The following is a 15,846-nucleotide window of genomic DNA, read 5'->3' as shown; positions in this document are numbered from 1 at the left end:
TGAATTGTGGGCATATTCCACCCATCCGAGGTCCTGGCTCCAAGTGCTGTGATCATGTGATGGCAGACAGCATAGACCGGTCTCCAGGTCCTTGTTTATTCTTTCCGTTTGACCATTGGATTCCGGGTGATGGTCTGATGTAAGGCTTACTTTTGCCTCGATGAGGGTGCAGAACTCCTTCCACAACCGAGACACGAATTGTGGTCCTCTGTCCGACACTACAACCACTGGCAGACCACGATAGCGGACAACTTTATCTAGCAGTAGCTGACCAGTCTGCTTGGTGGACGGAATCTTAGGAACTGGTACGAAGTGAACATCTTGGAAAACTGATCGATAACTGAGAGTACCACCGTGTTCCCCTGGGAGCAGGGTAGACCTGTAACTAAGTCTAGAGAGATGTGTGACCAACGGCGAGAGGGAATTGATAGCGGCCGCAGCCCACCCATTGGTCGCAGGCAAGAGGTCTTATTAGCCATGCAAATCGGATAAGCGTTGACATACTCCTTCACGTCCCTTCTTCTTGCAATCACTCCAGCCAGTGCCTCCACTCTTCCGGCGCCGTTTTGAACGCCAATAATTCTCGATCACCCACGTCATAATTCTATTCTGCCGGAGTCTGTCTCTTAGATACGAAGGCACACGGGTGAAGTCTCCCATCCCTCACACAACTCTGGGAGGGTACTGCTCCCATTCCTGAGTCCTATACATCCACTTCCACCAGAAACTGCCTCTCTGGATCTGGCATGATGAGGACTGGAGTTGTGGTGAAACTTGACCTAAGTCTGTCAAAGGCCTCCTGGCACATCCCACATCCCACTCAAATGAATTGCTGAGTGAAGTGAGGACGTGCAAGGGAGCAGCTATGGAACTGAGGTTCCAGATGGACTTGCAGTAGAAATTAGTGAATCCAATGAATCTCTGCACTTACCGGCGGTTGGTCGGGGTGGGCCATTGGAGAACAGAGTTGACCTTACTGGGATCCATGCAAATCTGTCCCTCCGGCAAGATGAATCCCAGGAATGTGATGGAAGCCCGGTGAAACTCACACTTTTCCATCTTGACATATAGGTTATGTTGTAGTAGCTGCTGTACCACCTCCTTGACGTGCTCGATGTGGGACGCTTCGTCCGAAGAAAAGATCAAAATGCTGTTGCGGTAGACGAACCCATTCTTGCTCAGTCCCTCCCGTAGCACACCATTTATAAAATTCTGAAAAACCATTGACGCAATAGTCAGACCAAACGGCATCACCAGGTACTCGTAGTGGCCTGCTGGTGTATTAAAGCCAGTCTTCCACTCATCCTCTTCTCTGATACGTACCAGATGGTATGCATTTCATAGATCCAACTTGGTGAAGATCCAGGCCCTTTGTAGCAACTCGAATGCGGTGGCGATTAGGGGAAGAGGGTACCTGTTTTTGATGGTGATGTCGTTAAGTCCCCGATATCAATACAGGGCCGTAACAAGGTGTCCTTCTTCTTGACGAAGAAAAATGCTGCTCCAGCAGGCGACGATGATGGTCGGATGAGACCCGCCACCAGCGACTCCTCCACGTACTCTTTCATGGGTTGGTGCTCTGGTCCTGTCAACGAAAAGAGTCTCCCTCAAGGGGGTGAGGTACCGGGCAACAACTCGATAGCACAATCGTATGGGCGATGTGGCAGAAGGGACTTGGCCTTTGCCTCCTAAAATACTTCCTTAAGATCCCAATAGCAAGATGGAACTGCTGATAGTTCTGGCACGAACTTCAACTCCTGTAAGTCTACTGAGGTGATCTGTAAATTCTTCTCTTTTAGGGCCCCGAGACACGTCTTACTGCATTCATCGCCCCATGCCCTGATTTGACTGGTGGTCCAGTCAATGTGCGTGTTGTGTCTCTTAAACCAGGGGCTGCCCAGGATGACATCACTGCTCCGGGAGTTAAATACGTGGAAGCTTGTCTTCTCGGTGTGTGCGTCCGGAAATATCATCCTCAGAGATTACGTTACGGTGTGTTACTCGGCATAAGAATTTACCATTGGCCATGTATGTGTTACGGAACTATTGCGTCTGAAAGGGCATTGCGCTCAAAGCCTTGACTACCCATGGATTAATCAGATTGGTGTCCGATCCCGAGTCAATAAAGGCTGTAGCTGAACAAGTACGACCCCCTGTGCTCAAGGTGACTTGAAGCAGTGCTCGATTCGATACTGCCGCAGTGTAATTCACACTCACCGGACTCGTAATCGTGAGAGCCGAATGCTTGGGCCTGACCGGACAGTGGGCTATTAAGTGGCCCAGCCATCCACAGTAAAAGCATCGGCCCACTCGCTGGCGTCGTAATTGTTCCTCTGCCGGGCCCCTCAACCTGCATAGGCTCCGTCACGTTTATGGGCGTCGGCAGAAGAGGAACCGGTGGAGCAGACGCGCCCTGCTCTTCCTCGAGTAGCGAGTCCACCTGTCCCTAGATCGCTAGTCTCTGGTCAATCCTGAGAGATAGGGCGATGAGCAAATCCAGGGAGGTAGGCAATTCCACTGCAATGAGGTCACTGCGGATCTGCAGTGAAAGTCCTCGGAAAATGGTGTCGAGAAGCGCCTCTTCATTCCATCGACTCTCAGCTGCTCTGATGCGAAACTCAATTGCATAATCTGCCACACGACACTGCCCCTGTCGACGTGTGATCAACGGAGCCGGTGCCTCGCGTTCTGGCGAGGCATACTGGAAGACTTGCATCATGGAGGTCCAGGAGTGGCACGTTCCGGAGTTACGACTCCACTCTGCTGTAGCTCACGCCTCCGCTCTCCCCGTCAGGTGGGATATGACGAAGGCAATTCATGCGCGGTCCGTCGGGAAGGTGGAAACCTGCAGTTCGACGTGAAGGTCACACTGAGCGAGGAAGGGCTTGACGTTCCCAGCGTCTCCGGAAAAGCGTTTGGGCCGGGAGAGAGGTGTGTACCCGAACCGCTGAAACTCCACGTTTGGTGGGGTGGCAGGAGAGATCTGGACTTGGGTAGAAACTGTGGCGGGCGCTGTCGAAGTGACGTTAGGAGCGCTCGCCTGAGATGCTAGCCATGACTCTAATCGGGCACAGATCTCGAGAAGTCTTTGGTTGGTAACCTGAAGAGCAGTCTCGTGGTCGGCCAGGCCTGGATCTGTAGAGAGCGGTGGATGGCTTCTGAGTCAGCTGGGTCCATGTTGTGGCCAGATCGTTCTGTCATAACCAGAACTCTAGTGTGGACACAAATGCAGGACTCGGTAAGCAGGGAGGAAGTTAAAGGAAGGTCTTTATTTGTTCCAAGGTTGTAAGCTGGGAGGTCAGTCAGAGAAAGCAGCAGTATCAAGGACGTTAAGCTTACTGGGTTGGTCAGAGGACAGGCAGAGGTCGATACACCGGGATTCAGGATCAAGAACAAGGAAGTGGGGGAACGAGGCATGGATGGCAACGATCTGGCAAAGCCAGACCGTCCGCTGGGTCCTATAAGTACTGGGGTTCATTATCACCAATGAGGCGCAGGTGAGCGCCTCCTAATCAACGGAGGTGTGTAGGGGACCTGCACAGCCAGAGCTGGGACCGGCAGGACCGTGACAGTATCTCCCCCTACACCTCAACGGCCGGTTTCAGACATCGATCTAGCATTAAGCCATCATCCTTTGGGCTTTTGTAGCGTTACCTGGAAGTCAGTTTAAAAATACGTACTGTAAGATCTGTAATTATGAGAGTTACCCTTTAAGAGTGCAAGGTAGTGCAAAGCATAACCGAGCAGCTTCTTGTTGTAGGCGTGTTGATTAAAAAAAGCAACTAACAAATCCAGAGTTCACTCCTGTTTCTCATTACCCATTGGCGAGGATATTACAATACAATAGAAAAAAAGAGCACCATTTCACTGAACTATGAAAATAAATATTTGCAAAATAATAAATGTTGTGGTTCTGATTTCCTACATTTCAGAAATAGGGTCTGTATGTATTCTTTTTGCAACATGCAACATTAATTGGATATTCTAAATGGCCCCTGAGGTGTGATTGTGAGTGCGACTGTTGTCTGTTTCCATGTGCCCTGTGAGTGGCTGGCAACCAGTTCAGGGTGTACCGTGCCTCCTGCCCATTGACACCTGGAATAGGTTCAATGTAGAATGAAGTAGTACGATGAACAATGTAATCTCCAGCAGGGGTGCTCTCTTGGTGCCTCGCACTGTGAGCAATTCCAGATTGGAAAAGAGTCCAATGCCTCTCAAGAGGACTGGTACCAGAGACCAAGTTGTGTGTAGAGATTATCCAGACTATATCTAGTCCGAACTTCTCGACCTGACACAGCAGGTGGGGCTCTTTCCCCAGCAGATGGATGACATTCCCCATCCCTCCAGCCAGGTTCTATAGCCGCGGATTGGATTGCCAAGGTCCCTGGCTTTGGCCACCCCCAGCTCACACTGCACCTGACCTATATGGACTTTCCAACAGGTTTTGACCCCATAGGAAGGGGGACCCATGTTACCTCTTTGGGCTTTCCCCCTCTGGGCCCCATAGGTGGAGGCCCGGCCACCAAGTGCTCGCCTTTGAGCCCAAGCTTCAGTCCTGGCTCCAGAGTGGTGACCCAGGTCTGACAAGGAAAATCTCAATCCATTTGTGTTTTTCATCATTGGGGTCTTTTAACCATGCTTTTTCTGGTCCCTCACCGAGGACCTGGTTGCCATGGATGACCCAAACAGGGGCATGAAGGCCCAAACAACATAGCTCCGAGGATCATGGGAGGGGTTAGCTGATCAAGTTCTAAAAGACATAAAACTAGGTTATTTGTATTAAGTTTGTTGAAATAAAATGCAATTATTGCAACAGTTATGATTTATCAATAATCAAAAACAATACTTTGATATGGTGGTGATACACCTATGCAATCATTTTAAAATATTTGTCAATCATACAGTTATGGTTATGCTCAAAATGATGTGGTTTTCTGAGGAGAATAACATTAGGATCCCTCACTATAAGAACAGGCCCCTCTGAGTCAAACTAATCCTTGAATAAAAGAAAACCTTTTATTCATTTGTTTATTTAATTAAACCCTTTTGCCTGATCCTGCTTCACAACAGCAAACTTTTTGTTCACAGTAATATATTTTGAAAATGTCATCCCTTGTCTCCGTTTTTGTCTTTACTTCATACAGAATTGTAGTATGCCATGGTCAAGCTGTCCCACCTCAAAAAAAGAGCATGACCAAATCATATGCTTGGGCGACAAACTAAAACACCTGTATGCACCAGTGCTACGAGTGTAAAATGAGAATATTTCAGTAATTCTACAGTAATTTCCCCCAAAATTTAACTACAGTGTCTTTACTGCCCCCATTGGATAAAGCTGGACAAGTGCAAAACAAGATTGCCTTAACATTTTTTTTCAAAATTAAACAGCCATATTTTTTCATGTACTTTAATTAGTTGCTGTCATCATACATTCAGTATATTTCCAACTAGCAAAGATGGAATTGTATTGTCTTCATTGGACCCCAGCCTTCGATATATTTTCAACTCTGTTAAACTCTCAGATAAATATGTAGTAATGGGATTTCTTTTGCTGCATGAAGCCAAAAATATATTTTTCTGATTGTACAGGAAATCTTTTCCCTCCCAGCATGCTTCAATGGCAGGCTTTGCAGCTGTTTATGTCTCAGTAAGTACATGCACATACTCAGGAAGCAAACACACACATACACACATGCATACACACACGTACACATGTATATTTTATTATCTCAGTTAGTCATATTAAAAAACAATGACTTATTTTTCATGATTGAAATGGATTTCATAGAATTATTCATGATTGGATTATGCAAAAGGTTTTGAATTGTGTTTCAGATGTATTTAAACACAGTGCTGACAGACTCCACAAAGCTGCTGAAGCCTCTTATGGTGTTTTCATTCATCATGTTCGCTATCCTCGCCGGATTAACCAGGATCATACAGTTCCGAAACCATCCTGTTGATGTCTACTGTGGATGGATTCTGGGGATAGCTGTAGCTACATACCTGGTAATAGAGTCAACAAATCTTTTATCCTTCTGTTTTGAGCGTGACAAAAATTGGACTTCAAACTTGTGTATGTCTGTTCACATGAGAAACAGAAAGACTTGTAATAACGAGTCTTTCTCTCTCTCTCGCTCTGTATTTGTGTGTATATATATATAATATATATATATATATATATATATATATATATACACACACACACACACACAAAGATATACATGGATCCATTTTCTGAGTCACTTATCTAATTCCAGTCAACTGTTCAGTTCAAATCTGAACTGGTTGCCAGCCAATCGCAGGGCACATGGAGACAGACAAGAGCCGCACTCAAAATTACACTTACTGACAATTTAGAGCAGTGACTCTCAACCTTGATTGAGCCAAGGCACATATCGTACATTTGAAAAATCTCAAGGGACACCAAAAAATAAAAATATCACAAAAACTGGATACACAAGTCAATTCTACACTTTCTGCTCTCTGATAAAAGAGCCTTTATATGTTCTGTCTGTCTTAATATGCCACTGCCAGTGAATGATGAACGAAGATATAGTTGTTCTTAATAATTAATATGATGACCAATCCAGTGAAATTTGATAATTTCCAGCAGGACACTATAAGAGCTCTCAGGCACATGAATGTGCCACGGCACACTGGTTGGGAATCACTGATTTAGAGTGTCCAATTAATGCATGTTTTTGGGATGTGGGAAGAAACCGGAGTGCCAGCAGTGGTTTTACAGCTACGCCACCATGCCGCCTATTTATGCAGTGAAGAAAATAAGTATTTGAAAACCTGCTACATTGCAAGTTCTCCCCACTAGAAATCATGGAGAGATCTGAAATTTTCATCATAGGTGCATGTCCATTCTGAGAGAAATAATCTACAAAAAAAATCCAGAAATCACAATATATGATTTTTTTTTTCATAATTTGTGTGATACAGCTGCAAATAAGTATTTGTACACCTGAGAAACCCAATGTTAATATTTGGTGCAGTCGCCTTTGTTTGCAATTACAGAGGTCAAACATTTCCTGTAGTTGTTCACCAGGTTTGCACACACTGCAGGAGGGATTTTGGCCCACTCCTCCACACAGATCTTCTCTAGATCAGACAGGTTTCTGGGCTGTCGCTGAGAAACAGGATTGAGTATAGGTCTGGTGACTGGCTTGGGCATGCCAGAACCTTGATATGCTTCTTACGGAGCCACTCCTTGGTTTTCCTGGCTGTGTGCTTCAGGTCATTGTCATGTTGAAAGACCCAGCCATGACCTATCTTCAATGTTCTGATTGAGGGAAAGAGGTTGTTCCCCAAAATCTCACAATACATGGCTGCGGTCATCCTCTCCTTAATACAGTGCGGTCGTCCTGTCCATTGTGCAGAAAAACACCCCCAAAGCATGATGCTACCACCGCCATGCTTCACCGTAGGGATGGTGTTCTTGGGATGGAACTCATCATTCGCCCTCCTCCCAATATGGTTAGTGGGATTATGACCAAAATGTTCCATTTGGGTCTTATCTGACTACAAAACCTTCTCTCATGACTCCTCTCTATCATTCAAACGGTCATAGGCAAACTGAAGACGGGCCTTAACATGTGCTGGTTTAAGCAGGGGAAACTTCTGTGCCATGCATGATTTCAAACCATGACATCTTAGTGTATTACCAAAAGTCACCTTGGAAACGGTGGTCCCAGCTCTTTTCAGGTCATTGACCAAGTCTTGTTGTGTAGTCCTGGGCTGATTCCTCATCTTTCTAAGGATCTTGCATTGGGGCTGCACTCCGATTGAGATGAACAGTCATGTTTAGCTTCTTCCATTTTCTAATCATTGCTCAAACAGTGGACCTTTCTTCACCAAGCTGCTTTGTTCGTAGCCCTTTCCAGCCATGTGGAGTTGTGCAATTCTGTCTCTGGAGTCTTTGGACAGCTCTTTGGTCTTGGCCATGTTACAAGTTTGAGTCTTGCTGTTTGTATGGGGTTGACAGGTTTCTTTATGCAGCGAATGACCTCACACAGGGGCATCTGCTTAAGAATAATACATGGAGTGGAGGTGGACTTTTAAAGGTGGACTAAGAGGTCAGAATTCTAGCTGATAGACAGGTGTTCAAATACTTATTTGTAGCTGTATCACAAAAATACATTGTTAAAAAAATCATACATTGTGATTTCTGGATTTTTCTTTTTAGATTATCTCCCTCATAATGGATATGGACAGGTGTCTTTATGCAGCTAACGACTTCACACATTCAGGATAATACATGGAGTGGATTTGGGCTTTTAACGGAGACTAACAGGTCTTTGTGGGTCAGCATTCTAGTTGATGGACAGGCGTTCAAATACTTATTTGCAGCTGTATCACACAAATAAATCATTACAAAAATTATACATTGTGATTTCTGTATTTTTCTTTTTAGATTATCTCTCTCAAAGTGGACATGGACATACGATGAAAATTTCCATGATTTCTAAATGGGAAAACTTGCACTATAGCAACGTGTTCAAATACTTATTTTCTTCAATGTAGGTTGCATAAATAATCCCACCCATAAAATATACAAGTTTTTTTCAGATAGGCAGATAACACTTTTTGTGTCAGCATTAAACCATCTCATTACTTCTTTGTTCGGGGATAGGAATCCCTTCCTTGAATTTTCCAGTTGCTCTAGTGCTACTCCAACTCTGATTACATTTATGTTATTCTGGGGAACAACCGCTCCTTTCACTGTTCCGTCTTCACAAAGGGTGGTATGGTAGTTCCTCTTTCTGCCATGTACTCTGTTTTCTGATGATTTCTTGGCATGAGTTGGAGAGCCTGGGATTGATTTCAATTGCTCTACTCGTTGTATTCCCTGTTTCTGTAAGAGCACTGTATTTGTATGAAAAATTTCAATTACAACTTCAGTCATCCTACTTAGCTTTCACCATTGATTTGCCAGGTTGGTCTTGTCCTCAAACCCACACCTGTTGCCCCACTCGAAATGATGTACCTTTTGCCAAATTGCTGCTTTGATCGGTCCTCACCCCGCCTCCAGTGGCACGAAGGGTTGTTGATACAGCTACTCTGAAGGGGAGGCCCTCTCACCATTCAAATGCCTTTTATTCCCATGGGTCCAGCCACGTCCATACAAAATCCTTTCACTCTATGTCTCAGGTGTCCTGCATTGTACCTGTTACACAAATCAAAGTCCCGCAACGTGAGACAAATGGCTTTTTCAGAGACCCAAAGCTCCAAACTCTCCAACTCCTTCCACATCGGGAGAGGGCCAACATGGCCAATCACTTTATGTACTGGCAGCACCACTTCTTTCATGTTCTCCTCTGGTACTACCTTTCCTTTTGGGATCCTGTCCCATTTTACGTAACCTACACCTTCTACCCTTCTTTCTTGGCCTTATTGAGCAACTTCATTGTTCCCTTCCTAGTGGGACCCCACCTTTGTGTGAGCCGTTGGGTGTATGACATCGATGTTTAAATTTAGCCTTATTTCAGGAATTTTTTTCCATAATTCACAGTGAGCAATTTCTTTCTCTTTTGAGCCTTAATAGCCATTGTCTTCCCAAATACCTAAGTCTTCCCTCAGAACTTGAAAGTAATAATAACTATCAGTTATTATTCTTAATTTTTTGATGTGTCGGTTGACAGCACCCAAACAGACAGAGTTCAGACTGGCCGTTTAGTTTTCATCCTCTTTTTCTGAGTTTTCTTGCTCATCTACCTCCTCAGTTGAGTGTTCCACTGCCTCATCACTTCCTGTAATTGCAACTACTGTTTCACTTTTCTTTTCACTCACTAGAGTTATTGGCAAGAATGGCTTTTTGTCAATTTCCTTCTTGCTCAGCATGAATATAGGAGGGGTCTACACCCCAAGCACTCAGGCTGGATATTTTTGTATTGCTGTCTTCAAACCCATTGATCCCAGCAATAGTTACAGCTAGGGGCACGTTAGGTTGTGTGTGTGTGATCGTGATGGTGCACTTATTCCTTTTTCTGAATTATTTTCCTTTGTATTAGCAATGGCGAAAGAACTTCAGGTTGGGCTTCCATTATTCACTGTTCATGTTGTGCTTTTGCCTTACAACTACCAAATCTTTTCCAACTAATTGGTTGCCGGGTATCACTACCTGAACCCTTATTGCCAATACCGCTGCTCGATCTTCTTCCAAGGCAAATTGTGGGACCGAAGCCCATTCACATCAATTAGTATTCTTTGTGCTGCTTTTTCAATTGCCATGTCTAATCCATAACCAAGGCTTCATGCCATTAAATTTTGGTATTCATATCTTTCAATCTCTTTGTTATATTTCTTGATGGGAAGATGTACTACCATGTAAAAATTTGAATTACCTCCACTTGTTACCATCGCATTGTAGCGCCGGAGAAAAGGAGTCGGAGGCGGAGTGTCGGACACAGGAACAGAACTTGCTTTATTGTTCGACATCAAAACACTACTCACATAATGGCGGGAACTCTGTTAACCTTTACTCCGGAAGAGCAACAACAAAAATAGTCCGTGCGGAACCTCGAGGCATTTATTTATTTATATAATTATGTAAACACCACACAAGCCCCCCCAGAATTCACCCATAGTCAAAATCCTTGTGCCGTGGAGGGATGATGACCCGACCCCGGCGGGTGTGCACTGTAGGGGCCGAGGGGGGCGGGGCCGCACTGTCCATTGAGTCACGGGACAAGGGCTCAGGCGGGGTCAAGGGCACCTCGGCAGGCGCAAGGGCACAGGGCAAAGGGGGATGACCCCGTCACGGGGGGGAGGGCCAACCCCAAAGGCTGGGTAATGTCCAGGTGTGCGGGTTCGACCCTGTCCACGGAAACAGTCTCGGGTCTGCCGCCAATGTCCACGAGCAGGCTCTTATCCCCGTGCTCCAGGAACCTGAACGGCCCGTCGTATGGGGGGCGGAGAGGTCCACGGTGGGCGTCATGACGAACAAACACAAAATCCCGAAAGCGCAGGTGACGGGGCAGCCGGGCAGCTGGGGTGCCATGTTGCGACGTGGGAACTAACCGTACCCCAACTCGAGGTCCTGCGGGTGAATTATGTAAACACCACAGCATGTAACCTGGGTGGTGATACCCCTTTCAGGTTTTCCTTTGCTTATTTCACTTCTTCTCTGTATTCAGAACCCGTTTCCGTCTTTTTGGGGGTCCTGTTTGGCTGTTAGATCAATCAGAATGGAGAATCTCCATCCCCTTTATTATAAAACAGTTTTACTGTGTCTCAGTGGAGTTTTTGAGCTTCCACTGTGATTTCTTAACATGTTAATTGAAGATTTATTGAGCATCAGAGTCAATCAGTTGAACAGAGCAGAATTTCTATAGGATGAGAGAGATTTAAAAAAAGACAAAGGCAAAGCACCAAACTGTAACAGAATGAGAGAAAAAAAACATTCCATATCTACAACAAAGAAACAAAGATGGATGTCATCTGCGACTGTAGTGCTACAATTTGTAATAAAAGAACAGGACAAGATAGCGCAAGACAAAGGATCGTGAACCCGGTTAAACAGTTTAAATGTGCTGGAACTGACAGTTGATTATAGAGGTCTATAGAACAAGAATATAAATGGGGTGTAACAGACAACCTTCATGTATACATGAATTATTTATTGCAATAAGTGAGTAGTCCCACACTAAGTGAATGAATAACAGCAGTATGTGCCTACAGACACATGCAAGTGAATTTACACCACTGTGAATGCAAAAAGACTGACACAAATGTCTTAAATATCTTTCAATACAACAAACTAAAAACAGCAAGAAAAAAAAAAAAAACCAACACTTCAGAGTAATCTCAAAATGGTAGTTTGTCAAACAAAAAGTAAAGCTTCTCCCGCAAAATAAAAGAAACCTTTCAAGAGTTTATAAATTAATTTTATGAACAAAATATATACATTTACCAATCCCCAAATGGGAGGATCTCTCCATGTCTGTCGATTGTAACTACAATGATACAGCATGTATGAACAATACATTTAGAATGATGAAAAATACAAATTTATAGCTCATACAAGACAAAGTACTCCATTAAGTACATTTTACTCAGTGCACTATTCATAAAAAATAAAATATATGTGCGCATTGCGCTCAAAATATCACAGATACCTATTTTCATGCTGTATAGGAATGCATACCATTTCAAGGCTTCTGGACTTCGGTGACACAAAAATCTTATATTTAAACTTTAGAATTCCACTTTCCCCGAGAGTGTGTATACTTGAAGACTTAAGCCTAATCAACCTTCCAAATTAATATACACAATCATTACTCATCGCATTAACTATTGCTCAGAAAACAATTCTATTGAACTGGAAAAAAACAAAAATTCCATTAATACGGATCAATCCCTAGAACTTATAGAATATTTTCAGTTTGAAAAAAAACACCCTTCCTTGAGCCGTCATCTTATCTTGGTTCGTGTGTCCCAATGACCCTCGATGCTAAGTTGTCTAGGGCTTCATGCCCTGGTAGGATCACTCATGATAAACAGATTGTAGGTGAGGGACCAGAGAAAGTATGGCTCTATAAACCCCTATGATGAGAAAAATTAATGGATTCATGTTTCCCTTATCCGGGTCACCGGGACCTCCCTCTGTAGCCAAACCTGGAGGTGTATCTTGAAGGTTAGCACCTGGTGGCTGGGCCTGCACACATGGGGCAGCCTGAAAGGGTAACATGGGTCCCCCTTCCCATGGGCTCACCACTTGTGAGATCGCGCAAGATCATGTGGGTGAGCTGTTGTTTGTTCACAGTCGCAAGCAGATGGCTAAGTACTGTACTAACATTAGCATTCATTGGGATATAGACAGTACAGGGACCCAATAGCCCCTTATCAGGGGGTTCGGTGCCCCATACTTCTGAAGAACCCCCCACAGGACTCCTGAGGGACACGGTCGAATGCCTGGTCCAAGTCCACACAACACATAGAGTGGTTGGATGAATTTCCATGCAACCTGGAGGATCCTGCCAAGGGTGTCGAGCTGGTCTGCTGTTCGACGGCCAGGACAAAAATCACATTGCTCCTCCTGAATGTGAGATTGAACTTCCCAGCGTGCCCTCCTCTCAAGCACACCTGAATATACCTAGCCAGTGAGGCTGAGGAATATGATCCCCCAATAGTTGGAACACACTCAGGTCCCCCTTCTTAAATAGGGGGACCACAACCCAGTCTGCCACTCAAGACAACTGACAAATGTTCACGTGATATTGCAAAGGCATGTCAACCAGGGGAACTTCACATGATCCAGACCCTTTAGGAACTTTGGGCGACAGGGAACGACCATGTTACGGCCACAGCTCTAGTCGGCTGCCTCAGCAATGGAGGTGTGGAACATTGTCCAATCGGACCCAATATTACCCGGAACATGAGCAAAGTTCATTTGGAGGTGGGAGTTGAAATTCCTTCTGAAAGGAGGATCTAACAGTGATTCCCAGCAAACACTCATACAGTGAAGAAAACAAGTATTTGAACACCCTGCTATATTGGAAGTTCTTCCATTTAGAAATTATGGAGGGGTCTGAAATTTTCATCGTAGGTGCATATCCATTATGAGGGAGATAATCTAAAAAGAAAATTCCAGAAATCACAATGTATGATTTTTTTAACAATGTATTTTTGTGATACAGCTACAAATAAGTATTTGAACACCTGTCTATCAGCTAGAATTCTGACCTCTTAGTCCACCTTTAAAAGTCCACCTCCACGCCATGTATTATTCTTAAGCAGATGCCCCTGTGTGAGGTCATTCGCTGCATAAAGAAACCTGTCAACCCCATGCAGTCAGTAAGACTCTAAGTTGTAACATGGCCAAGACCAAAGACCTGTCCAAAGACACCAGAGACAAAATTGTACACCTCCACACGGCTGGAATAGGCTACGGAGAAATTGCCAAGCAGCTTGGTGACAAAGGTCCACTGTTTGAGCAATCATTGGAAAATGGAAGAAGCTAAACATGACAGTCAATTTCAATTGGAATGGAGCCCAAATGCAAGATATTACCTTGTGGGGTCTCAATGATTCTTAGAAAGGTGGGGAATCATCCCAGGACGACACGACAGGACTTCGTCAATGACCTGAAAAGAGCTGGGACCACCGTTTCCAAGGTGACTGCTGGTAATACACTAAGACGTCATGGTATGAAATCATGCATGGCACGGAAGGTTCCCCTGCTTATACCAGCACATGTCAAGGCCAGTCTTAAGTTTGCCAAATACCATTTGGATGATACAGAGGAGTCATTGGAGAGGGTTTTGTGGTCAGATGAACATTTTGGTCATAATCCTCCTAACCATATTGGGAGGAGGACGAATGATGAGTTCCATCCCAAGAACACCATCCCTACGGTGAAGCATGGCGGTGGTAGAATCATGCTTTGAGGGTGGTTTTCTGCACTATGGACAGGACGACTGCACTATATTAAGGAGAGAATGACCGCAGCCATGTACTGTGAGATTTTGGGGAACAACCTTTCCCCCAATCAGAACATTGAAGATGGGTTGTGGCTGGGTGTTTTAACATGACAATGGTCCGAAGCACACAGCCAGGAAAACCAAGGAGTGGCTCCATAAGAAGGATATCAAGGTTCTGGCGTGGCCTAGCCAGTCACCAGACCTATACGCAATACTGTTTCTCAGCGACAGCCCAGAAACCTGTCTGATTTAGAGAAGATCTGTATGGAGGAGTGGGCCACAATCCCTCCTGCAGTGTGTGCAAACCTGGTGAACAACTGCAGGAAATGTTTGACCTCTGTAATTGCAAACAAAGGCTACTGCACCAAATATTAACATTGGGTTTGTCAGGTGTACAAATACTTATTTGCAGCTGTATCACACAAATTGTTAAAAAAAAAAAAATCATATATTGTGATTTCTGGATTTTTCTTTTTAGATTATTTCTCTCAGAATGGACATGCACCTATGATGAAAATTTCAGATCCCTTCATGATTTCCAAGTGGGAGAACATGCAATGTAGCAGGTTTTCAAACACTTATTTTCTTCACTGTAATATGTTTCGGCCTGCCATGTCGGACCAAATCAAATGACAGATCTGCCCCTCTCTTCACCTGAGTGTACAAGACATGCGACTCCAAGTCTAATGACACAACCACAAAGTCGATCATCGAACTGCGACCTCGGGTGTCCTGAACATGGTGTTCGTTATGGACAATCTATGATGAGCACAGAAGTCCGGAAGCTGAATACCACTCGGGTTTTGATTGGTCAGGGGCGTTGTTCCCAATCGCGCCATTCCAGTGCCCGTGTGGGCATTAAAATCCGTACCCCACCCCCTGAATGATGGAGTTCCCTAGGACTAAGGACTCCAAAAATAGTGGGTACTCTGAACTGTGGTTTGGTGCATAGGCACAAACAACAATCGGGACCCCTCGCCCCACCCGAAGGCTGAAGGAGCCTACCCTCTCATCCACCGCCGTTAACCACAACATACAGGTACCATGCCAGGGGACAATAAGTATACCCACAAGTGCTTGGCGCCTCTCGCCGTGGTCAATTGGAGAGTGGAACAGAGTCCAACTCCTTTTGAGAGGACTGGTACCAAAGCCCAAGTGGTTTGTAGAGGTGAGTCCGACCATATCTAGTCAGAACTTCTCGACCATACACACCAGCTTGGGCTATTTCCCTGCCAGAGAGGTGACATTCCATGTCCCTTGAGCGGGTTTCTATAGCCAAGGATCAGATTGCCAAGGTCCCCACCCTCAGCTTCCACCCAGCTCACATTGCACCTGACTCCTATGGCCCCCTCACAGATGGTGAGCGCACGAAAAGAGGAACCCAAGTTACCCTTTCGAGTTGTGCCCGTCCAAGACC

The 15,846-nt window shown here is 44.9% G+C and overlaps 1 protein-coding gene across 3 annotated transcripts in view; it reads left to right on the top strand.

Moving 5' to 3' along the window:
* LOC133510637 (phospholipid phosphatase-related protein type 4-like) overlaps positions 1-15,846 on the top strand; it is a 185,011-nt gene that overhangs the window by 81,379 nt on the left and 87,786 nt on the right. For all 3 annotated transcript variants that reach the window (XM_061838779.1, XM_061838778.1, XM_061838780.1), the window contains 2 exons: positions 5,590-5,647; positions 5,836-6,009. In XM_061838779.1, the coding sequence (XP_061694763.1) occupies positions 5,590-5,647; positions 5,836-6,009 (232 nt within the window). The remainder of the gene's footprint in view (positions 1-5,589; positions 5,648-5,835; positions 6,010-15,846) is intronic.

This window comes from Syngnathoides biaculeatus, chromosome 13 (assembly GCF_019802595.1).
Source record: "Syngnathoides biaculeatus isolate LvHL_M chromosome 13, ASM1980259v1, whole genome shotgun sequence".
NCBI classification, from domain to species: Eukaryota; Metazoa; Chordata; class Actinopteri; order Syngnathiformes; family Syngnathidae; genus Syngnathoides; species Syngnathoides biaculeatus.
The sequence above is the reverse complement of the archived record's forward strand: the minus strand, read 5'-3'. Positions and strand labels throughout refer to the sequence as shown.